This window comes from Panthera onca, chromosome A2 (genome assembly GCF_046562875.1).
Source record: "Panthera onca isolate mPanOnc1 chromosome A2, mPanOnc1 haplotype 2, whole genome shotgun sequence".
NCBI classification, from domain to species: Eukaryota; Metazoa; Chordata; class Mammalia; order Carnivora; family Felidae; genus Panthera; species Panthera onca.
Genome location: NC_138340.1, coordinates 101,710,583 through 101,735,478, shown reverse-complemented (window position 1 = coordinate 101,735,478; position 24,896 = coordinate 101,710,583). Strand labels below are relative to the sequence as shown.

Below are 24,896 nucleotides of genomic sequence, written 5' to 3'. Positions count from 1 at the left end.
TTTTATGGTAAAGGATTTTCTTTTCCCTCTCGCTCTTTTCTAAATAGAGGATACAGTGTAATGAAATAAGATATAGCAAAATTTATATTCTTCATGACCAGGTTTTATCATATTAAGCATTTCAGGAATGGTTTTGAATCTTTTAAGTATATATGCATGCATCTCTTTTTATTAGATAATTGGTCATGTTTATTATGACACACATCCTCTGTTTTAACTCAAACAGTGAAGTACTTCATAATACCAACACATAACTATTACATCACCATGGCCAATAAGATCAAAGAGGGGGAAAAGTTTTGCTCTGGCTCATTTAAGTGGCTCTTCAGAGACAGAATATTTGCTAGGTTTTCCAACTGATACCAGCCCTGGTCTCTGAGTTGGTAGACAGAGGGTAGAGACAGTTTGAAGTATCTGTTTGATTTTCTCTTGAGCTTGTTTGGGTTTCTGAAGCAAAGACCAGGACCCCTGTTAGTTAAAATCTAGTTAGATTCTTCTCAATATCACCCACCTGCTTTTCCATTAATTTCCTCTGATATGGCCTTGGCATTACATTAGATTTCAAATTATCTGTATATCTTATGAAATCATTGGGAAAATGAACGATCAGGGCTACTAGCTAAACTCCGTTTTACCAGATGTCTTCTAAATTAAATATTCAGCTGGTTGATTTTTGTTGGCTTTTTATAGAGTTGTTTAAGCATGCCATAAAATGCATTAGGATCACAAAATAAGCTAATGTTGTGTTTTAAATATGATGCTTAATTGAGGGATCCACATTTGAAAAAAAGACATCAAGTGGGAGAAGAAATAAATTAACTTATGAATGAATATCGGGTCTCTGGTTTACCGAGTCCTCTAATTGGTGCCTTCGTTTAGGATTTCTGTTTTTCAGCTATTATTTCAGTAGTCTGGAGGAAATTATTGTTCTGGAGATCTTAATTAAGATCACAAAGTTGATGGATTCCAATAAATATAGAATAATGTGAGCATATTTTTAAAGACTCTGGTCTTTAAGTTCCTGCATAGTATACCACATAACACCAAGCATACTTAGGCTTGCGATCTTATGTTTAGTGAGCAAATCAAACACTATAGTTATGTTCAGTATAATAATTTTTATTTCACTGCTGTCTGTTTTTTTAACATTTTGTTTCTGTTTTTATTATAGCTGTTTCACTCGATTCAGAGAACCTGTTTGGACTTGTCTAAAGCAATTGTACTCTATCAAAAGAGAATATGTTGTAAGTATGCCCTAAGTATACATATTGATCAGATAAACAGTGAGAAATAGGATATTTTGCCTTAATACATCATTTCATATGTTTAGGAAGTAAGACAAGGAAATTACTATTGAGGAGTGCTGTCTTTGGTCTTTAATTGGTGGGAAGGAGGGTCTCTAATAATTTTATCAGAAATTCTTTACATAGGTTGTGTATCATTCAATGTAAATAACTAGAACAAGAACTTTATATTGGGTCTCCCATGGGTAAGTACATATCATTTATTTTCCTAATTATAAAAACGTTTTCTCAGTTTTATGTTTGGGTTTTAAAAAAATTGGTGTTGTTTATATTTGATTGCCCTGGCTCTCTCATATCCAGGTTTGTTCCTCTTAAAATGGAGAGAGAAAGCACATATAGGTAATTCCTTGACTATATTTTGACAATAGTGCTTCTTCATTAGCATTTTTTATGTTGGATATTGGATTATTGGGAAATAGGATTCTGCCTTAAAGTTATTACTCACAGAGTTATCTCTGAAATGCTAAATATCAAGTTATGTGTTAATATGTTTTAAAATGTCCATTCGTAGATGATTTAATAGTATAATTTCTATATTTCTGAGACTAGAACATGGGAAGCTTTTCTATTTCTGACTGCTGCTAGACCTCTTTCCAATAATCACAAAGTAACAATTGATGATTTTCCTTCATTAGTCTTTAATTAAGACTCTTTGGGGGAAAGTACAAAATCCTAGGACTTAGAGGCATAATTTGATAAATTTTCTATGTTACTGTTTACTAAGTTAAGACTTCTGGGCTATAGCTTCATAGTCTTGAGTTCTGAGTAAATCAAGACACAGGACATACATCCCCCACCATTTCTCTATCCCACATCCAGTTAGTCTTAAATGCTGGTTCATTTTGTTGCCTGAATAGCATTCAGTCTCCTTCCTCTCTCCATCCTCTCGCTATCTTAGTTCATGCCACCACCATCTATCACTGTCCTACTTGATTTGCTTCAGCTTCCTAAATGATCTCCTTGTCCTCTCCAGCCCATTGTCTATACCACAGTCAAAGAGCTCCCAATGGTCTAAGCTGGGACAATTTGAGTAACAAAATAAATAACAGTAGTTCTGGATTATAACCAATAAAGTAAAGTAAATATCCATTAAGTCAGTGTGGAAATAGACAAACAGGGAAGAAGAAACAGCTCTTCCTTATAAAATAATTTCAGTTAATAAATACAGAAGGAATGAGGGAACCACAAAATCATCATTAGGCAAATACCACAGTAAGAATTGTGGCAGGCAAGGTTCACTGAAAGGTGGCACAATTAATGGGCGAAAGTTTGAGGAGAAACTGGATATTTTCACAGTGTCATGTATTTCCTTCCAAGATTTTTAATAATTACAAAAGAAAGAAATCATAATTTTACAGTGGAGAAACCCAGTAGACACCACCTGAATCAAGTGATCCAGATTGATACCAGTAGTGACAATGTGTTGTTAGTATCATGTAGCCCTGGTATCATGCACTAAGAAGGCCACTCCACCTGTGTGGTTTCCTTCCCCAAAATCTGTAACCCCAGTCTAATTGTGAGAAATAAGACAAATCCACGTTGAGAGACATTCTACAAAATATCTAACCAGTACTCTTAAAGGGCATGAAGGTCATGAAAGACAAGAAAGGCTGAGGAACTGTCACAGATTGAAGGAGACTAAGGAATCTCGATAACTCAGTTCAAGGTCGGATCCTGGATTAGATCCTAGAAGAAAAAGGACATTCATGGGAAAACTAGTAAAATTCAAATAAAGTTGTGGTTTAGTTGATAGTACTCTACCAATGTTAATTTCCTAGTTTTGAAAATTATACCATGATTATGTAAGATACTAATGTTAGGAGAAGCTGAAAAGGGTATACAGGAACTCTGTTCTATTTACAGTCTAAGCCTAAAATTATTGCAAGATAAAAAGCTTTAAAAATGTACATTGAATCAAGATCCAGACTTCCATACCATAGTCTATGAATTCCTACATGATCTGGCCCAGCTCACCTCTTTAGCCACCATGCTACCTGAGGCCTTTTACTCTCACTATTTACTATGTCTGGAATGTTCCTGCCCTAATTATCTTAAGAGTGGCTCCTTCTTGGGTGTTGGGTGGGGGGATGGGCTAAATGGGTAATGGGTACTAAGGAGGGCACTTGTTGGGATGAGCACTGGGTATAATATGTAGGTGATGAATCATTAAATTCTACTCCTGAAACCATAATTACACTATATGTTAACTAACTTGGATTTAAAAAAAAAAAAAAAAAGAGTGGCCCCCTTCTTGCCATTCAGAGCCCAGCTTAGTGGTCACCTGCTCAGAGAGGCTTTTCCTGATCACCCAGCCCAAAGCAGCTTCTCTTACTCCCCTCTTCTTACTGCTCTATCTGGTATTTTTCTTTTTGGATTTTGTATTTGTGAGTACGTTTTTTTTTTATTTTCTGTCTCCTGCCACATGAACAAAAGCTCCATAAGAGCAGGGACCTTGTGTGTCTTGTCTGTCTCTCTATTCCCAGTGGCAAGAACAGTGCCTAGTATGTATTAGATCATCCATAAATCTGTGCTGAGTGAATTAATGCTGCCAATCTAATTGGTTTTAGTTCCCTTTTTAGGAAACATCTGAAAATCTAATCAGCAATTAAATATTAATAGGGTTTTTTTGTGTGTGTCTGAATTCTTAAGTCCTGGTTAAGTTAAACCTTGTAAGTGGAAACTGGCGAGTTATCTGATACCTGTGTTGCACCTGAATTTTAAAGCTCCCTAAATTAATTTCAGTATTTGAATTTTAAAATTAAAATTAAGAAATGGGCATCCCTTCTTGGAAAATAATAGTCATCACTAAGTAATCCAAGCTGGAGTCTGATGAGGCTCAAACGTTTTCTGCCTCCCTCTGAACAACACTGCCAATTAATTAGAGTCCAGCTCTTGAAACCATTTCCCACCCTAGATTTAGTCCTCAAGTGCATAAAATAACAAAAAGTAATTTTTCAAATGCTTCAACCTGCTGAGGTTTATTCAGGAAAGAGTACATTTCACCAACTGTGTAATTGTGTAGGTGCCATGAATGGTTTCTTCCTAGCCTTAAGCTAAATATGTTCATTTATATGTGACTTGAGACTTCAAGGTAAAAAAAAAAAAAAAAAAAAAAAGGTGACAGTAGCCTCGTGCTATTATGAACAAAAATGTGAAGTTGCTCTCCGTAGGGACATATTCGTTGTGGAATCGAGTCCCGTATCAGTAAGTAGAGAGAAGGAATAGAAGGTAATATAAAACAACAAAACTTCTTATAATTATAGGTTTTTTTTAAGCTACATAGAATCATGGCTAAGCATTTAAAATGAAATAAAGTGGGATAGGAAGTGGTGAGGAAAAATAAAGTGAAATAAAGTATGTGAGGATAATAAGGCAAAAATTATAGTTAATTTAATTTTACGAGCACTTAATAGTACCCTGTATAAGATGTTATGCTCACCCTGGGGAGTCATAGTTGGATGAGGTCCCTGTCCTGAGAAGGTTAGAGTGTCAAGATATAGAAGACACACTCCCGACCCCAACAACCTAATACCAGAAGCCAAGAGGGTGCTGCTGTCACAGAGAAACAGGGATCAACTACTTCATAGAGAAGTAGTCTTTGAGCAGACTTTGACTCAATGTGATTCTTGAGGGGCAGAGAGGAAGGAGGATAGTCATTTATTTCTCAGGAAGAATGGATTCCAGAAACATCTTCCTCTGGAAAGTTTCATGTGAACTACAGTCACAGATTAATAAGGAAGCAGTAACAAGTGTAACCTTCACCTTTGGATTTGTGTTTCCTGGCTAATGCTCTCATTGGAGTGGTTGTGTCAGGAATGGGGTGCATTCTGAAGGAATTCTGGATTGTTTATGAAAATAGACAAGAATCCTAGTAGCATTCAAAAAACATTTTTAGAGACACAAGATGTGTAAATGCATAAATAAGTAAATGTGAAATCAGAGTAGTGGTCAAAGTCAGTCCATAGAAGGGCTATATTTTGAAAAGAAAACATTTAGGAAGCTCAGTGTCATTCTTTGCTCAGCTGTTGGTAAATGTGGATTTGGGACCAGTGGCTGTGTAACAGCCCACTATTCCATTGTTTGGATACACACTAGTTTATAAATCAGTCCCCAGGGTAGAGAAAGAAAGTGTTTTGCTGCTATAAATATTGATGTTTTGGTTACTTTTCTGTCTGCAGCTTTGTGCCCATTTCACTAAATCCTTGGAAAGTGCTAACAGTAGAAGTGCAATGTCAAAAGATACATAGAATTCTGTGACATGTTATGTTTACTGTCAAATGAATCTGCAGAAAGCTGTACCAATAACTGTCTCACCAGCAGTGTCATCTGAGGTTGTCTTTAAAAATAAGGCCAAGATTAGACATGACCAATTCATGGTTCCAGCTCTGCATTTAAAAACCCCACTGAGACTTCAACCCGATTACCTGCCACCCTTGATCCCCACTCCCACTTCCAACCAAAAACTCATGTCATGAATAAGGTATGGAATTGCTTTGCAATCAAGTAGAATGTACCTCAGAAAGCAGAGATCAAAAAGCCAGTGAGAGAGAATAAGCAGAGGAAACCGGCCCTATATTATAGGCAGCCACAAAAGATTCCCACAGTCATACTTGACAAATCCAACTTTCTTTATTTCAGCTCGAAGCGGCACATTATCGGCTCGCTTTTCAGTGCAGAGGTCATTTTCTGGTTCTGATTACAGGGCACCAAACCCACTGACAGATGTACTCAAGTGAATTTGATCTCTCCTTTTGCAAATGGAGGGACAGCATGAAAGTTAAATGGTGGTGGGGGGAGGGCTTACCTTGTAGCTTGCCACGTGGATTTAATTTCATCCCGTCTTTCCCTCTAAAAGAGAGAGGAACTTGTGGTGGGTCTCTCCTCTCTGTAATAAAAATGCTCATTGTTCATGGCTCCTTTTGGTCTTTTCTTCATCAGTCTTGTCTCAAGAAGAAAACGAACTGGGAAAATTTCTCCGATCCCAAGGCTTCCAAGACAAAACCAGAGCAGGAAAGATGATGCAAGCAACGGGAAAGGCCCTCTGCTTTTCTTCCCAGCAAAGGTGTGTGGCCTTCACTGGGGTTCCACTGGGGGGTCAGCAGAGAATCTGGCGTCTACCCAGCCATGGGGGGGACTCTCCTGTTCTTTAGAAGTCTCTCCCCTGAGACTGAGGAGCTACTCTGTTCTCAGTTATTAGTCTGTATTTAACTCTCTGATTAAGATAACATGTATGATTTTTTTCCCTTCCTATTAATTTTTAAGTTTTTCTTTTTTTTTCATATTTCTTCTGGTCTGTAGGGAGCGTTTCATTTGGCAATCACTCTGAGTGCTGCCTAGGCTTATGTTTGACCTTCAGCATTGCCCATAGCAGTCAGGCTGATCCCCTCTAGCCTCTGATTAAAGCAGGAACCTAATGAGACCAGGTGGAAGTGTTCCCTGTCTGCTCTCTGTAGGCCAATTAACTTTGGAGAGGTGGTGGTCATGATTCCCGGACCCATTCTGCTCAGACCCTGGACCAGCAACATCAGCAGTATCCCCTAGAAGCTTGTTAGAAATGCAGAATTTAGGCCCCATCTCACAACTGCTGAACCCAAATCTGCATTTTAACAAGATCTTCCCAGTTGATTTTGATTCAGCACATTTAAGTTTGAGAAGCTCTGGTAGAGAGGAAATTGTGGCAGAGAAGTGACATTTTTTTTTAACACTCTCATGACTCATTTTATGGTTGGTGTAGAATAAGCAGGAGCCCCTGCATACAGTTGCATTTAGTGCCTGAGGAAAGTGACACTCCTCCATTCCTCTTCCTCCAGTCACTAATTAGCCTAAACATGTCACTTACTAATATTAGGCAAGATTATACCTACATAAGACATGTAGGTAGTTTCCAAAAATTTTCAGGTTACAAACATTTTGCTTCCTCCAATTGTCCAAAATTTTCTTCTCTTAATTTCTTCTTCTTTCGGTCCCTGTGGGCCAAGAGCAGGCCATCAGCCTGTTACACAAGTTTCAATGAAAACCTGGAAAAGGTGGGGTGGAAGGAAGAGACCAACTGTGTCAGTTTCCCGTGGTCCTACTCCTGGGCACGTTGGTTCTCCCTAATAACCTCTGGACCCTGACTTTGTGGGCAGTGCCAACTTTCATAGTTGAATGAAGCTATGTCTAATAGTTCTGCACTTGTATTCCAAGAAAAGTGTTTGTTTATAATTTTCAGTTGTACCTTTTAATCAATCTTATTTATAATAGTTTTTCCTTGTAAAAATACTACTGAAAAAATTTAAGAGTCAAGTCCAAAGGAGAAAATTAAAAAGCAATTAAAAATTTCCTAATACAGATGACCCACATGTAATGCTTTGATAGGTATTTTCTATGCATATATACTTTCCCCAGCCTTACCAAGATAATTGGTTCTCAATAAATCTTTCAAAGAGTAAATTCTCATGTGTTAAACATATCACTAATTTCAGTGGGAAAAATTCTTATACATACCTGTATGCCAAGTTGTACATCAGCTTATGGGAAACAAAGCCAAATCCCTGGACACAATCACTGTAAGAGTTGCCATTACTGATCACATAATTACTTTATAACATGGCTATCCAGTTACACCGTTTCAGAGTTGTGTACCAAATTATCTCCCAGAACACACATGTGGTACCTTAAGTTTATATAATCTAACCTTTGGATATAAACAAAAACAGTAAAAGAAATCAACAGAAACAATGCAAACAGTACTTAAAAGTATCATCACTATAAACTAGCAAACTGCACTGTATCTATAATTAATGCAGCTTGGACAACTTTAAAATTTGGAAGGTGACCTCCTGCAAGGTGGCCCTGGTTTCACAGCACTTAGCTGCTGACCAGGCACATGACATCCACACCAGTCCTCCTAAATATGAACAAAATAGAGGATGACATAAAACTCTGACAAAGTTGAATTTTCAGATCTTGAATGGATGTAATTTGAAATATGCTGGGATATATTTGTAATAGAAACAGTGTCACACCAGACAGTTTTTTTGGAGTACTGCTTGCTGATCACTTAGCAAATTGATTTTTTGATCAAATAGCCATAACACCTTTTGTTCTCCATGTATACATTTTAAAAAACAACTATAGCATAGTGTTCCAGGGCATTCCACAATACGCTTAACCTGAGCCCTTCTTTTTATTACTTGGGTCACTTCCACATTTTCCTGCTAAATGATAAATGTCTTTGGAGTAGACCTTTATTTAGGCAGTTTATTAATTATTCCCCTTGTGTAGGTTTTCATCAATGAAAATGTGTACCAGTCTTCCACTAAAGCTTGGTATTTCTGGTTATTGAGTTTTTCCTTGGTCTAGACTCAGTCCTTGGTACCACAAATGAACAGGTTTTCACCTTTCTAATCTTGTGCGAAGCAAGTTACAGAAAAAAATGGAAGTGATTTTGTATGCTTTTTTCTTTCCTTCAAGATCTTAACATCTATCATCATGTCATTACCTCTTCAAAGGTTTCTGTCTAACTTTACAACAGTCAAAGAAATTAAGAATATTTTATTCATAAGACTCTTTTTCAGCCAGTTTAGGGAAATTGGCAAGGTCCAAGGGAAGAGAAGAAGGAGTCCAGAAATGAACAGGATTCTTAGGTGGACAGCTGAGGACTCTTTCTCTCTTTAAATAGAAGTCTCCAGTTTTATAAACTTTCACACCAGCATTTGTTTTACTGACTTATTTGATAGTCATTGCTACAACTGTGCATTCAATTTGATGAAAGGTGGGTATTAAATTTAATCCAATGGTGATAAAGGACAAGCTTACTTTATGGCACCATAATATGTCTTTGAAAACCACCTGCAACACTTTGGTAGGATGATATGAGCAAACTACTTTTAGAGAAGTGCTGACTATTTAAAAACAATGCTTTACAGAAAAGAGGAAAACTGGAGAAAATAATAAAGGGTTTTTTTCTTAAACAGTTTATTGGCCCATCTGTAATCTTCCCGTGCTCTACACATGTGAGGCACTGCAGAAGCTGGTGGAGATGCCACGCGCTGACTTCAGCTCACTAACACCACTGTTCCCTTCCGCTAAATAAGTTTGCATTTCAGTTGAGATGTAATTCTTCATCTTATTTTTATGTTTTGAACCTGTGCCCTGCAAGTTCATGCAGACAACTGTATCTTAAGAGTGTAATTCATGTAATGTTACTCATCTTGGGTAGGAAGATGGGAGAAGCAGTATTTCCCTCCCCTGTAAAATATTGCATCCAAAGTTTGATATGCCTCAAACATTTTTTTTTTACTTAATAAATGATGATATGTTACAACTAATAATTATTTTCTATCCACTTCATTGTATGGCGTACATTCATTTATGGTAGAGTCCTTAAGTTTTGTTTCTTTATAAGGCTCAATCCTATAACCTGTCTGAATGTACCTAACACAGTAGATCCACAGTGCTTCTCTCCCTTCCTAGACCATTTAAAAATTCTTCTGTTCATGCTTTATTCTCTGTGACTGTGGGAGCAGAACTCCTAGCATTTGGAGAGTAATCTAACAATGACGTAGCCAGGGAGACCCTAGTCAAATACAAGTCCACTCCTTCTCAAAGAGCCAGGCTTCAGAGGAGCAGAAGCAGGGAATGCCAAGAATAGAGATGGGAAATGGTTATGCCTTGACCCTTCTCCATGAACGCAGGATTGGTTCCAACTCCAGACAGGTATTCTTTGCCCAGGCATGAAACCCTTCCCAATGGTACATTCAAGTAACAGTTATCTAAGGAATGAGTACATGGGTAATCATTTCTGGTGAACTCATCAGTTCATACGTTTCAATTATAATCCATCAAATATTTCTGCAGCATTGTCTATATTCTAGGCACTGTTCTGGGCTCATGAGTTTAAGATTGGTAAACTGTCAAGGATGCAAACTGATGGCCCGCCTAGTTTCAAGATTATGGCTTTATCCTCTTGTCTAGGTTGGCCTTGCGAAATCCATTGTGTCGATTTCACCAAGAAGTGGAGACTTTTCGGCACCGGGCCATCTCCGACACTTGGCTGACGGTGAATCGCATGGAGCAGTGCCGGACTGAATACAGAGGGGCATTATTATGGATGAAGGATGTGTCACAGGAGCTTGATCCAGACCTCTACAAGCAAATGGAGAAGTTCAGGAAGGTAGGATATTTTATGAAGGTTACCAAGAGGGGTACCTGCTAAAAGGTAATAAGGTGTGATTTGAATCACTCTAGTGAAGAAGACATAACTCAAAAGCACCAAGGATGCAATTAATCATCACCAGTGTCTTTTTATGTGACAGAATACCAATTAATGTGATATATAATTCTCTAAGGGTAAGATAGAAGAGACAGCTGGAAATTGCTGGGATTTAGTAACTAGTTCTAATTGAAGTCGGATTTTCATATAATGTACACTTTTTGTAAGGTTGTCACTTTAAAATGCTTTTTCATGCATAACTAAAAATCAAGATTAGATCAAATGAAAGTGGGAAGTGAGGACAGGCTATTGGAGAAATCTTTTTTAATTGCTAATGAGTATTAAAATTAATAGAATAATAATGTTCCTTTGTTTTGTGAAGTGGTTGAGAAGCAGTGGGGTTTGGTTGTGGGATTAACTAATGTGGCATCTGCAATAGACCACTTCAGAAATTTGTCTGAGGATAATAGATTGCTGAGGAGGTGGGTATGCTCTTAAATTTCCCTGAAATAACTGGTGAGTAGCAGAAGAACAATATTCCCTTGTTTTTTTAATTCTCTTGCGTCAATTTAGCTGTTTGGAGATTTGGCCATACGAAGACATATCCTACCACTAGGTGGCAGTCATATACTGAGTATTTATGAATATGCAGTGACTGTTGTGTACAGTCTTGGTAGTTCTTTGTTTGGTTGATTTGGATGTATTTCAGGATGTGAAAGAAAAAAAAATCAAGCAAATGTTAGGTTTGACATAATACTGTGTCAATTATCTTACTCATTTCAAATGATCCATTTGTAATTAGTGATGTTGCTTAAAATCCCAAGATTTCTTTTTAGGTACATCATGTGGAGTTGTAAATGGGAAACCCTGCTAGTGCATAGGAGGTTGTGTGTGTGTGTGTGTGTGTGTGTCTGTGTGTCTGTGTGATGGGGGAAAGGAGGGACCTTCTGTTGCTTAAGAATAGGGTCACCAATTCTTGGCTTAGTATTAGATTGATACAAATTCTTTTAAAAGCCAAATTTTATTTTCGTTTACAATTTGGAATCCCTCTCTATGAAGGGACTCGGAGTTTATTTTCTGATTATAGATAACCTTAATGTAGTAGCAGCATCTAAATTCTTGGCAAGACAGATTTCTGAATTCATGGAAAATATGAACTGAAAAGGCATGAACTAGTAAAACTCACTCATTCTATAAATGGGAAAATCAAGGCCCAGCCTACATGAGAAATTTCCTGACTTTCTAATCAGGCCAGTAATTTGGTTTGTCTTTGACACTTTATTCGGGGGTTGGAGGAGGATGGAGTAGAGAAGTTCAAACAAACAAACAAACAAGACCGTACTTGCAGGCAATTGTGCCAGTCATTTTATATTTACTATTTCCTTTCAGCCTCACAATAATCAAGATACAAATTTAATTTTATAGATGAAGAAAGTGATACCTAGGTTAAGTAACAAGTCCAAGGTCAGACAAGGAAATGAAAGTCAGAATCTTAGAAAATAGGCATAATTTTTTTCCTTAAGAGGAAAAAAAAAGTTGAAGAACATATCTAAAATTGACAGTCATTTTCATAGTAATACCTGTCTGTGATTTATTTATCCAACAAACATTTATTGAATGCCTTTTTTTGTGCCGTGTAATAAAAATAAACATACACTTACTCTGGAAGGCAGAATTTCACGTGGAATTGTGTTTATTTGGTTTTGTTTTGGAGGGTGGTTACTAGCTGTGTTAGGATGAAATAAAAACCAAGCTCTTCGTCATTTGGGTTGAATGTTGAAACACTACCCACTCTTTAGTGTCATCAATCTGTTGATTTTGGAAAATATGGTTTAAAAAAATTTTTTGCTATGCAGAAGTAGCTGAAGCAATGCCTTACTCTACAATCCCATGTGCCCTGGATTTAATTTAATAGCTGAACATGGTGTACTTTGAATTTAGGGAAAGAATTTTTTTTAAAGAAGTCTGTATTCAAGTGGATATTTGATTAGGCAGGACTGTCCATGAGGACAGGGACCAGATTTGTCTTTTCACTGGCCAGCACCTGGCCCCCAAGTTAGCACTCGTATCAGATGGTCAGATTCCAGCCATTGAGCTTGAAGTTCCAGACTCTGTTTCTCAGATCGATAGGGATTCCCACCACCCACACCTGGAATTGACATATGGTTTTGTAGGTAAGAAGTAACATTATTATTTTGTGGCTTGCCGCTTTCTTTGGAATGGATTTAAATTGTGGAATGTGCTGTTTGCTTGGAGTTTATAACATGAAATTTAACTGTGAGCAAGCTTTAGTGTTTTGTCCCAGCGGGATTCCATTTTAAACAGTCTCCATTTATCTCTCAGAAACATGCTACTGAAACACTTTTCTGTATCCTCTGGGAGAGGGGTCTGGCTGTGGGTGGCTTCTTAGGTGGCACTGTGGGAAGGAGAATTTCAGTCTCTGCAGAGCCAGCTGTCACCTTCATATTTCAACTGATGAATCCTGAACGAAAAGTGGTATTTTTCAGTAAAGTCAGTTCTTTGGGTTCACACTTTCTGAGGAGACAGAATTCTAATTCATCTTCACAGATGTGATCCCCTGAATTGCAATCTTTAGTATGCATTCATTCATTTATTCTTTCATCCAGCAAATGATATGGAAGCCCCACTGCATGGTAGGCCAGATGCAGAAAGGTATAGTAGTGAATAAGTAGACATGATCACTGCCCTCCTGTCACATGTAGTCACTTGGGGATCAAGCAAGTAAACTTGATGCAGTATGATGAACCATTGTCTGTGGTAGCACATGGTATCATGGGAACACATAGGAGGGGCTTCTCAAAGAAGCATAACCACCTCTGTGTTCTCACTAGCTCACCCAGAAAATATAGAGAAGGGGTTGGAAGGACCCAAGCCTTGAGGCTGGGAGAGCTGCTTGGGAGGCTCTTGTACAAATCTAGGTGAGACATGGGGTGCCACAGAACCAAGATGCACGTAGACCAGGGAAATATATGTTCTGCCCTCTCCTACACTCCACAGTAGCAGCACTTTAATTACAGAGTCTTCTGTCTTCTTAGAAATGTGCAGAATAAGTATAAATAAATAAATAGCAAGATCAAGTGGACTTTCCCTTCCAACCAAAGCTTTTCTCACAGTATTTTCAAAGTGCTGAGAAACTTTTAAATAACACACGGTGAGCATGACCAAAACGATGAATGAAAAACTTAAAATTAAACAAAGCAAATAATCTGTTTTCATTCTGGCAACCTTTGAAGCACATAGGCCTGATGACAGATCTCTCAGCAGCAACACTAATAAGCATTTATTAAGTGCCTATATTTGGGGATGGAAATACAAAGAAGTGGAAAAGCTTGATCCCAGCCCTCAAGAAGGACCCTGCTAGTCATCTGTTCCTTGTCAAAATTACCGTGATAAACAAGACACCTGGAGAGTGTGGCCATATGTAGTTATTCTCCTAAAGACCAAATAATAGGAAATGGTGGATGAATTTAAATGTGCAGGGCTGGATGACTGTGAGCAGTAGGAAGCCCCTCCTGACAGTGTGATTCACCCCAGGAGGGAAATGGACGGGAGACTACACCACAAAGTATTTTATGAGCAGTTACAACGTGTGATATATGTGCCCTTTGAAGGCAGAGTAAAAGGGTATGATTTAAAAATAGAAGTCAGCTTCTTGTAGCAGATTACATCAGCTTAAGTTGTGAGCTCACAGAAGAGCTTTTGCAGCCTGATGCCCTTGAGAGAGTCCTCCTGTGGTCAATTAAATGTCTTGTTTTTCTTGAAAGTCAGAAATGGGATGGAGGGTAATTATTCTAAATGGAATAAAAGCCGTGTTAGGTGTAAGAAAATAGTTCTGAATCCTCTAAAGAGATAATATGGAAATGTATACGTGGGCATTTGTTATGAGTCAGAGTCCTTATAGACAAGGACAAGGGAACCAGCGTTTTAATGAGGGCCATTTATTAAATGGCTTAATGAAATCCTACAGCATTTGTCTAGGGTTTCATCACCATAATTCAAAAGGGTATCTAAAACATATTGTAGGAAATATGAATGATACACACTGGCATTCTTGGGCTTGTGTCTTTTTAAAATTGTGTTAGATTTTGGAGAGCTGTTAATTTACTAAAGTCCCATTATCAAAGGATATGTTACTGTGAGAAGGTTTCTTAACAAATGGCTTAATAGGTGGGACCTCGCTGGGGTCATCAGCCCATGGTGTTCCTGTGTCCTGACTGAAGGTTTGGATCTATAGAGCTTGGTCAAGGACTAGTAAACAGCAGTATTGACATTAGAGAGTTTTTTTTTTTTTTCTTGTGGACAAAGACTTGGGTTAATTAATTTGACAGTATCATTAATTACTGCTGAAATCATTGGTCTTTGTCAGAGGTCAGGCTCTTTTAGCAATTGAGGGCAGGTCCCACGGGAGCTGGAGACGCCAAGAGATGCAGGAGTATCACCACTCAGCCATCTCCTCATTCTGAGATAAAAAGCCTTTCCTTTTTGCCTGGGCCCTCCAGCTTTCTGGCTTACAAGAGTATTCTGCTTCATTTCAGTGCTAAGGGCAGGGCTGAGACCCCCCAATGAGTTGTGTTGAGTGAGCATGGAGAATTTCAGGTTTGGGTCCACACAATAGACCAACACCACCGTGCCTGCTTAAGCAGTGCCTTGACTCCAGGACTTGCTTTAATTCATACATAAAAGGGAAGGGTGTTTGGCCCATTATCAATTCTGTCTCTTCCAGTGCTACAATCCTATGCACTGGCTTGAGCTCTTTGATGAGGTGAAAGTTCCTTTTGTAAAGCTAACATACTCTTTAACCTATCTGTTTCATAACTCTCCATTTTCTTTTGTTGGTTTTTGGTGTGTGTTTGTTGTTTGTTTTGGTTGTTTAACTAGGGCCCCTGTTTTTTGTGGTCCCCAAGAAGACCAAATCGGGTTGCTAAACCTTACCCTTGGGTGGTGGTTTCTTTATACTACCTGAATGCCATAGGAAAAACATGCCATTTCCATATGGTACCACTGGGAAGGGAACAAATAATTACACCCTTGCTTTCATGTTTAAATTTCATGAGGTGAGGCCTTTGGGGCTCTATGTGTCTTTATTAATTTCCCCCCTGAACTTGGCAAATGACAAAAATTAGTTTCAGGGTTAAGCCAAGACCATTTGGAATAGCAGGCATGAAACATAACTTACAAACCTGGTGTCTGGCTGGCTGTGGCTCCTGATTGGAAATACAGACAAAGGAGCATGACCTCAGAGTTCGGATGGCTCTACCCTCTGTCTCCAGCCCTGCCTACACCAGCTGGGACAGCTTGGATAGGTCCTGGTAAGTCTATGGCAATTTTCTCAATCACTAAAGGAGAAATAGGTACTAGATGACCGCCAAGCTCTCTTCCAGCTGTAATATTTTTCATATTCATTCTCTAAGTTGTTAAGGTCTGAAATTGTTAAGTTCATCTGTAGAGAGGTGTAGACACTGGTACAGAGCTAACATGTCCTTTGTCAGTGAAGTGTTTTCCTCTTAACTCTGGGTAAGTATTGGTCTTGTTGAGTCAGCTTGGTCTTGTCACTGTTGCTTTAATCTTAGACTCTGGAAAAGAATATTTCACTCACAAGATAAATCTTGGGCAGAGGAGACTTAAATTTTTACAAAATGAGTATAATTATATTTTTATTTACAGAATACTTTTGCAAGGGTCAGAAACCTATAGCCCATGGGCCAGCCACCTGTTTTGGTAAATGAAGATTTTATTGTAACATGACCATGCCCATTCATTTATATATTATCTATGGCTGCTTGCATGATACCATAGGGGTATGAGTAGTTACAACAGAGACTGTGGTCTGCACAGCCAAAAATATTTAGCCTCTGCCCCTTTTACAGAAAAGAGTTTGCTGGTCCTTGATTTATAGACACCTCTAATGCATGCTGAAGTTAAGAAACTTTAAGAATTTAAAAATGTCTAATTGCGATAAAACACATAACATAAAATTTGCCATCTTAACCATTTTTAAGGGTCCAGTTCAGTGGTGTTAAGTATATTCACTTTGCTGTACAGCAGATCTCCAAAACTTTTTCATCTTGCAAAACTGAAACTGTGTACCTATTAAACAACCACTCCTCATTTGCCCCTCCTATCATTCCAGCCCCTGGTAACTATCATTCTACTTTCTGTTTTTATGAATTTGACTACTTTAGATACCTCATATAAGTAGAATCATGCAGTTTTTGCCTTTTTGCGACTAGCTTATTTCCCTTAGCATGTTGTCTTCAAGGTTCATCCATGTTGTAGCATGTGGCAGGATCTTTTCTCTTTTCAAGGAATAATAATAGTTCTAAGGAGTAGTATTTCACTGTATGCTTATACCACCACATTGTACTTATTCATTTGTCGACAGACACATTTAAGTTGCTTCCATCACTTGGCTAGCGTAGATAGTGCTACTTATGGATATTGGTGTGCAAATAGCTCTTCAAGACCCTCCTTTGAACCCCAAATGCATAATAAACAAATATAATATACATCTTATAAATATTTGTACTCCTGAATGAAATTTAATCCTTCCATTGAATAAAAATAAGACTTAGGTTATACGAGCAAGGAGTTGTTTGATTTTATCCTAGAAAATACTGTCTACACAATACTAATTCATAATTTATATTCTGTAATTTCTGTAAGAATAGTAAATATTGATATGTTTAAAAATAAACCTATAGAATAGCATAAAAGCAAATGTTTTGGTTTGAAATAGATTTTTTCACAGAGGAGTGGAGAGGACTACTTCTCTCTTGAGAGAGGTATCAAATCTTTGCATATGGCATTTCTCCAGTTGTTTGAAGGAAAAGTCTGCTTAACTCTCAAGTTTCAGAGTAGACTGGACAAAAGTGTGTTATCGAAGTGTGAACTGATCCCATCCAAGATAGTTTTCCTTTTGCCAAATTGTCTGGCTTTTCTTCCTAAGACTTATATGTATTGGATGGCATATGCAAACCTGGTTTCTAGAATTTCATGGGTGATAATATACAAAACATAAGATTTTACTGAGTAGAACCATCAGGTTCCAGATCAAAATGCTGCTGTATAATGAGCCCATTTTATAACAAGGGCTTCTCAGTGTGTTAGCAGCTAGAATGTCTTGGATGGATTCATTATTTCCGTATTTCATCATGTTGTGCTTTTGGCTGCAGGGTCAGAGGAGTGGCTAGTGCCCATGACACTCTCCCTCCCCTCCCCCTAGCCCAACCGCAGACTGTTCCATCTGCCTCTGTCTACTTTTGGTAGCTCCTGAAGAAGGTGTCATTTTAGATTATGGTTAAATGGAAAATCACTGTATTCAAGAAGTATGATATACTAGTTACTGTCTCTCTAGTCTCCGAGTCTGCCATATCTGTCTATCCCTCTAGATTAGCCTCTTCCTTTTGATTAACAGCTCAGATTCATCTTTCCCAGCTAGTCCTCTTATTCTCTCTTGGCAAATTGCTTGCAATTCTTGCCATCTTAAGGAATTTAGTGTAAAAAAAAAAGACAGTGGTAGCTGGTGGGTTAGCTAAGCACTTTGGTTTTAAATGTTTATGCTTGAGAGATTTGTCCCACTATGCTATTATTCTTATTTTACAAAATGGTGGCTTACTTAGGTACACAAAATAGAATGTGATTTTATTTAATTTCCAACAGAGGCAATATACTACTTCCTGAATGCCAGTAACTTCACAATACTGTACTTTGCTTTTATTTGAGTTAAAAAGAATTTTCTTCAGAAATATTCCTCTTCACAACCAGACTTTTCAGTGACAGAGAAAAAATCATGATTTGATGGTTTCTAAATTGTCACTTCTACATCAGACTGGATTTTTTAATTGGCTATGGAGAGTTAGTCTTTCAGAAAGAAAGCTCTATATCACAATTACTTTGGGAGAAATCTGTGTTCTGTGTTAGTTTGCCATCAAGGGATATTGAAAGGTTTTGAGTAGCACTCTTTAAATTGATTGGGTTAATTTTTGAGAAACCCCCAACAAAGCATTTCTAACAAGATTTATTCAAGTAGTAATCGCCACATGATGGAGTCAAAGGCTGTTAGTGGTTTCATGGGTTCTCCCGTCCCTCAGGAAAACTCAGAATCTTCTTGCATCCAAGTCCTAAGTTGATCTATACTTTATTGTTTGAACTATCAAAAGAATGAGTTAATAGAAAACTGGTATTTCGATTCACAGTTCTGAGATTTAAAAAAAAAGCAAATAGTAAGAAGATAGTTGATGATTCCTTGATCTCTAGAAAACTGACATAATACTAATCTCAGAGGGAAATTAGCCATGGACGCCCACATGTCACCCCATTTATGACTGGTTCATGGTGGCTCTGTTCGCTGAAGCATGCACAGTTCTCCACCAGCTACTTCTCTCACGGTGGCTTCATGTTGCCTCCTTTAGGAAATTTTTGGTGAAAGTAAAACTTTGAATAGAAAGCAGCTTTAAAGTGTGTATGCTGAACTCTTCTAGCATAAAACTTTCAGGACAATTCTAGGTGTAATAGAACTATTTGAAAAACTTCTGTTGCATATTCAGCAATTATCCTACACTTAATCATTGCATAAGATGAATGAAATTCATATACAGGAGCCCTAAAATCTTACACTGGCCAATTTCACATGGACTCAGGGAGCCCTAAGAAGAAGCAGGCCCTTGAAAGGCCATTGGTATAACTTTGACATGCAATTCCCACATGCATTAATCAGGCTTCTGTTGTTCCCATCAAATGAAATATGATTTTAGGGCTTGGTAACACTTCACAGTTGATTGGCTCTTTCTATCCAACTACCCATCTATCTGTCCATCCATCTATTTAAATTCACTCCCCAGCTGTGATCTTGAGACAACTATTGTCATTTAGATGTTGATTCCTTACTGTGGTTCTTCTAGTGACTGCTGACATTGGAATAGGGGGTACTTCTCAAGATAGATTAATTATATAAACAAATTGAAGAATATTGTTTTTTTTGTTTTGTTTTGTTTTTTGTTTTTGTTTTTTTTTCTGCTTTGTTCCTTTAAATAGTTCCTCCCCTCCTCTGGGCTTGAGAGGTGGGACTCTGCATTCTTATAAGCAAACATAGTTCATGGGTATTAGTTCATGTTCTGAGAGAGGTCCAGGCAAAGACACTTGGAAAATAACCCACATATAGGGAAGAAGAGCCATATGAAAAGCCCATAGATTAATGTATAGGAAATAAATAAATTTCTCACATAGGGAAACTGAAAAGAAGCTAGCAGAGTAAAATTTATTACATTTAGGATCTTGTTCCCCTTTAATTTTTTCATCTTAAATTAGGGGGGAAAGGATACACGAGAACCTGGCAATAGTGATTGCTTCTGTGGCAGAGGACTAGATTGGGGGATGAGAGGAGAGGGTTGAGAATGAGGTTGGAGTTGCACCATATGAATGAGAACAGATAAGATTTGGTACAAGGAAAGAGATAAAATGAGAGGAAACTCCAAGTTGACAAAAACAGATGAGAAGCCAGGTTCCAAAGGTGATGTCACATGGGCAGCCAGATGAAGAAGTTGGAAGATGAAGTCATTTTCAAGAGCCATCAGCAGGGGGAGAGCCATGTGAGGTGGTGAAGTCACTGAAGAAAAGAAGGATCAAAGGCAGATGCCTGAGGGAAACCCACCAAAATCAAGAAAGAAGAGAATGCTTCTTTTGAAAGCCTTCACTGTTCTAAGAGAACTGGAACAAGCAGAGTTTCGCATATCCTGAAGGGTTTAGGGAAAAGGTGAGAAAGCAAGCAGATAACTTTTCCCATCTCGTCTCAATTGCGTCCTGGAAGGAAGGAGTTGTCTGAATTGCACCAGTGAGAATGCACGGAAAAATCCTTTCCCAAAACAGAATCAAAGGGGGAGAGGGCAACTATTTTAGAGGGAACAGCCTCCATGTTTTGGACCCCACATTAGGTCCTTGCAGTTGCATTGCAGCATTGTATAGGCTGGTATTGGATCTCTTAATGTGGAGGTTTTCTGCCGGCTTGAATGACATGTTCTGTGTTCATTGTCCACATCTAATTCTCGTGCATGCTGATTAATATGCTCATACATCTTGCTGGCACTAAGTATCTCTCTCAACTCTTCTCTCTAAATCTAGCAATTTCATCAGTTCCTTTTAATTGGTAGTCTTACACATTTTACAGATGAAACCAAGCATACTTACATGCCTGTGAGCCCTGATTTTTGTCATTAAAATTTCTAGAGAAGTAATATCAGTTGTCGTGAATCAATCTCTGTTCCCTTTGGCTTCCCAGTGTTTATTTATTACCAGTTTATTTTTAATACTCTTACAAGGGCCTCTTAATGCTCCTAATGCTCTAAAAAGAAATTGAAATACATTCAGGTTCTAAACCACGCATCTTTTTGCACACACATTGTAGATTGGGCTCCCGCAAACAAAGTATACATGTCAAAATCAGATATGACTGGGAAGGCATAGGGACTTAGTAGCCACCAGGGCTTTCAGACTGCATGGGGGACTCAGGTTTCACCCAGATTTTATCATAGTCACCATAAATCAATGTTTTAAAAAGTTGAAAGCATCTTTAATTTTAAAGATTGCCATATCTTCCACATCCAGACTGTGTAGGCGATGCTTCCTCACCCTCCTTCCCCAAGCCCTGCCAGGAAAAGCCAATGATTTGTAAATTGAAGCTATGTCAGCTAAAGCTTTTATTGGTACTTATTATCTGGGCCTCCGTCTGCTTTTAATTTTAATTCTCTGCTGAAAGAACTAGTTTGGCCTTTCTCTTTTTTCTTTTTCTTTTTCTTTCTTTTAATTTTTGCACATCTTTCCACTTTAAAAAGTAACAGCTAAAAGTAGTGATGTGAGCCAGACAATGGTTTCCAAAGTTAGTGTCCCTCTTTCCTATCCGTAGTGTATTTTGGGTTTGGGGCAAACCTCTTGTTTTCCATATTGACCTACTTGCCTCTCTTCTCTGCCTGGCATGTCCCCATTTCCTCCACCATCCTCCAATTTCAGCTAATACATCATGTAAGTAAAGTAAACATTAAGAAGTTGATGCTAGGAAAGAGGGTTTTGAGAATAAAATAAAAGATTTAATCAACTTTTTCACCTATTTGATTGAGAAAGTAAGAACAACGTATTTTAAGAGAATGTTAAACATGAGTTGTGCAAAAGTCAAAATACTGCTCATTTTAAAGATATCTTTTTTCTAGTACAAAAGCACAGCCGATATTTAAGTCTACACTGAACAATATGATCACTTTATTTATATGAGATAATTAACATATTTGAATTTTTTCCCAGCCTCGAGTTTTTCTTAGCATTCTGCCATATAGATAGATGTAGCAGCCACTTAAATATGTACACAATGCGGAATATTTCTGATTAAATATTTGTAAAATGCTCTTCAGTTTAAAAAGCTGTTTCATATTCATTACTTCATTAAAGCTAGACAGCAGCAGTTCAGCGAGGGCATGAATTCATTGTCCTGTTTCTAAGCTAAGACGGAAAAGGCAGAGTCTGACTTACCTTTGGCTACTTATATGAATTGGAATTTGGACCCAGGTCCTCTGAATCCAAAAAATTAATGCTCCTTCTACCATTTCTGCCCCAAGTTCTTGCTAATCCAATAAGTGGATCCCTGTGTGTAGTGAGAGAAAATGTTTTTGTGGGGGAGGAGACCAGTTTTGCATTAAAGTAGCAGCCACATCTTCCAGCACATTCTGCATCCTCTGTTCTCATTTTTTTCTGACCCCAAAGACTTATTATACTAGTACTCTTAAAGAGTATTTGGAGTTTTTCTTCTCACCGAGGCAATCTGTCAATTTGTCTTCTAATCTAGTCACATTTCTGTATTCAGCATTTAGTACTTCTGTTGTACCTTGCTCTCTAAGTGCACTTTTGAAGTGAAATGACTGGTGTTCATCATGGGTTCCTTGGGGTCAGGTGCCTGAATCCGTAGCAATATACTTTAAGCTCACAGCCCAATGTCTGAACAAATGCTGTAAGGCTCATGGATGGAGAGTAGACATCACAAAGGCCAGCATTCTCTCCAAGGCTCCTGTGCATATCATCCTGTAGGTTTAAAACCAGTACAGTATGGAAAGATTTTGACTCCTAAGAAGAAAGTATCCAAGGCCCTACAGCAAATAGGCACAGGTAGATAGATAGCAGGCCATGTGATGTTTCCAGTGAAGGACACACATACAACCAACCCTGAGTCAGGGCCTCTGTGGCCCATGTTGAGCATAAGAATCTTCTGAGAATCAAGTTGGACAGAGAACCCTGAGTCCCACCTAAGGATTCTGATTCAGGAGGCCTAGAGTGGGGCCCAGGGCTCTGATTTTCAGTGAGCTCCCAAGGTGATTCTCTTGCTGGGGAATCCTTGACCACATCTTGACATTTATTTTCCCAGAGCACCACTGTGGGATAGCTGATGCTCATAATGATGACTGATCCATCAAAAAAGGTGATTTTGCTCTTTCAACAAGATAGACATTCAAAAGGACAAGTGTTTCATAGATGAAGATTTCTTATTTTTAAAGTATTTTTAAAAAATAGAGGAAACTTGAATTATATGGAAAAGTCAGTTAAATGAAACCACTTGATTCCCCCAGGGGTTCTACTATATTAAGCATTATTGTGCTTTTTGGCAATCACCATATATGTTTTCTTAAACCCTAGAGCCTGGAGATTTGTATACCACAGACACTCAAATATGCTTACTTTGCTCATCTACAATTAGTATTAATCTTGCTAATTAAATATTTTCTCCTATTTCCATTAAATTCCCCTCAGTATTCTCCAGGCTGACTCAGAAAACTGAAAAAGCTAGAATGGAGCCTCAGGTTAGTTAATATCTAGAATTGATTCCTCAAGATCATGCTGCTTTGTGGGCACATGGCAAACAATTCTGAGAATTCATTTATACATGTTCAACACAGGGAACTTTCCAGGAGCAATCTGGCACTGTTAGTGCCCTGATATGCATGTTAAAAAAATGCAGCATCACAAGTAAATCTCCCCCCTCTACATCCTTCCTGGTTCATGTGGTTTATCTAATGCCTGGAACTGGTCCATCCTCTTGGGACAAGATCATCCTAAGACAGAGAAGGCTTCATCACCAGGTTCTGTAACACTGCCATTGTTTTACTCTGTGGTTTGTTAGGGCTAACATTATTCATAAGAAATAATGTCCTGGCTGTGAGGTACTTTCTGTAGCGAGTACCAAGATGTTGAGAACGAGTTAGGGATGGTATGAAAACAGTAATTCTCGTTTGTTGTAGAATGACATTTATGGCCATGCGTGAGAGGCTGTGAAATTATAAAGGAAGACTGTCAGGAATATAGTACCTTGGCATTTCTTGACAAATGTTCAGCCATTCTTGAATAGGACAAATGAAACTTTGAAGTTGAATGTAATAGTAGAAATAACAAAATTTGTAAATACATTATTAAAGATTTATCATGTGCCAGCATTTTGCATAAATAGGCTCATTATCATGATTCCCTCTTGACAGACAGACAAGGATTTTGAAGCTTAAAGAGGTTAAATAACTTTCTCATTGCCACACAGAATGTGGCTAGGCTGGGGAGCAAGGGATTATAAATTTTCTCAGGTCACATCTACATGCACACCTCCTTATTTTCTAGACTGGAAGTGTTTTCTTTCTGCCCATGCATGGTGGGGACTTCTAGACTTGTTCAGTTAAAGGAAGTTAAATATTCTCTCTCGTTTCAGTTTAAATGCTGAGTTTATTAAAAATTTGTCTTCTTGCTGGCACTAGTTTAAGTAGTCTCTTTTTGGATGATCTTTCAGAATTCCATCCTACTTCTTCTCCCTGGAGGACATTGGGCTATGTCCTGGAGGTGGGCAGAGAAGATGGTGTCCTTGAAGCCACCCTTAATCCCCAGGCTCCTTTCTTGTCTTTGCTGCAGGATAGCCAGTCTATACTTGCATGTTCTGTCCCTGAAGCCTGTGGCTGGGATAAGCCATCTCTTTCTCTTCTTTGGCAATGTTCTAGGAGCTTCAGCCACCTTCCCTTGATGAATCACCCTAATGGTAACTCAGATTACCTTAGGCTCCAATTTGGCCTCCAACCTAGGGCCACTCCCTGGTAAGCTCACCAACCTGCACCCTCAGTCACCTTCCTTTTCCTTCTAGAGGTCATGTGAGATCTTCTAGATTTCTTCCTCTCCACACCCCAAGAGCTCAGGGATATCCAGGGGAGCGAAATTCCACCCTGCCTCATCAGCTGCACTGCTTTACTTGGATGCAGCCTGTCCTATTTGGAGCAAAGACAGGCTTGAGAGGCAGTCTCCTTGCCAATTCCTAAGCAGGCAGTGAGGTAGACCACATTCTGCCTTTAGTGTTTATTACTACCATGCTG

The 24,896-nt window shown here is 38.3% G+C and overlaps 1 protein-coding gene across 5 annotated transcripts in view; it reads left to right on the top strand.

The window, feature by feature from the left end:
* Positions 1-24,896, top strand: part of ICA1 (islet cell autoantigen 1) — a 148,910-nt gene that overhangs the window by 27,702 nt on the left and 96,312 nt on the right. For all 5 annotated transcript variants that reach the window (XM_060633888.3, XM_060633879.3, XM_060633872.3 and 2 more), the window contains exons 4-6: positions 1,172-1,244; positions 6,243-6,366; positions 10,263-10,461. In XM_060633888.3, coding sequence (XP_060489871.1) covers positions 1,172-1,244; positions 6,243-6,366; positions 10,263-10,461 — 396 coding nt within the window. The remainder of the gene's footprint in view (positions 1-1,171; positions 1,245-6,242; positions 6,367-10,262; positions 10,462-24,896) is intronic.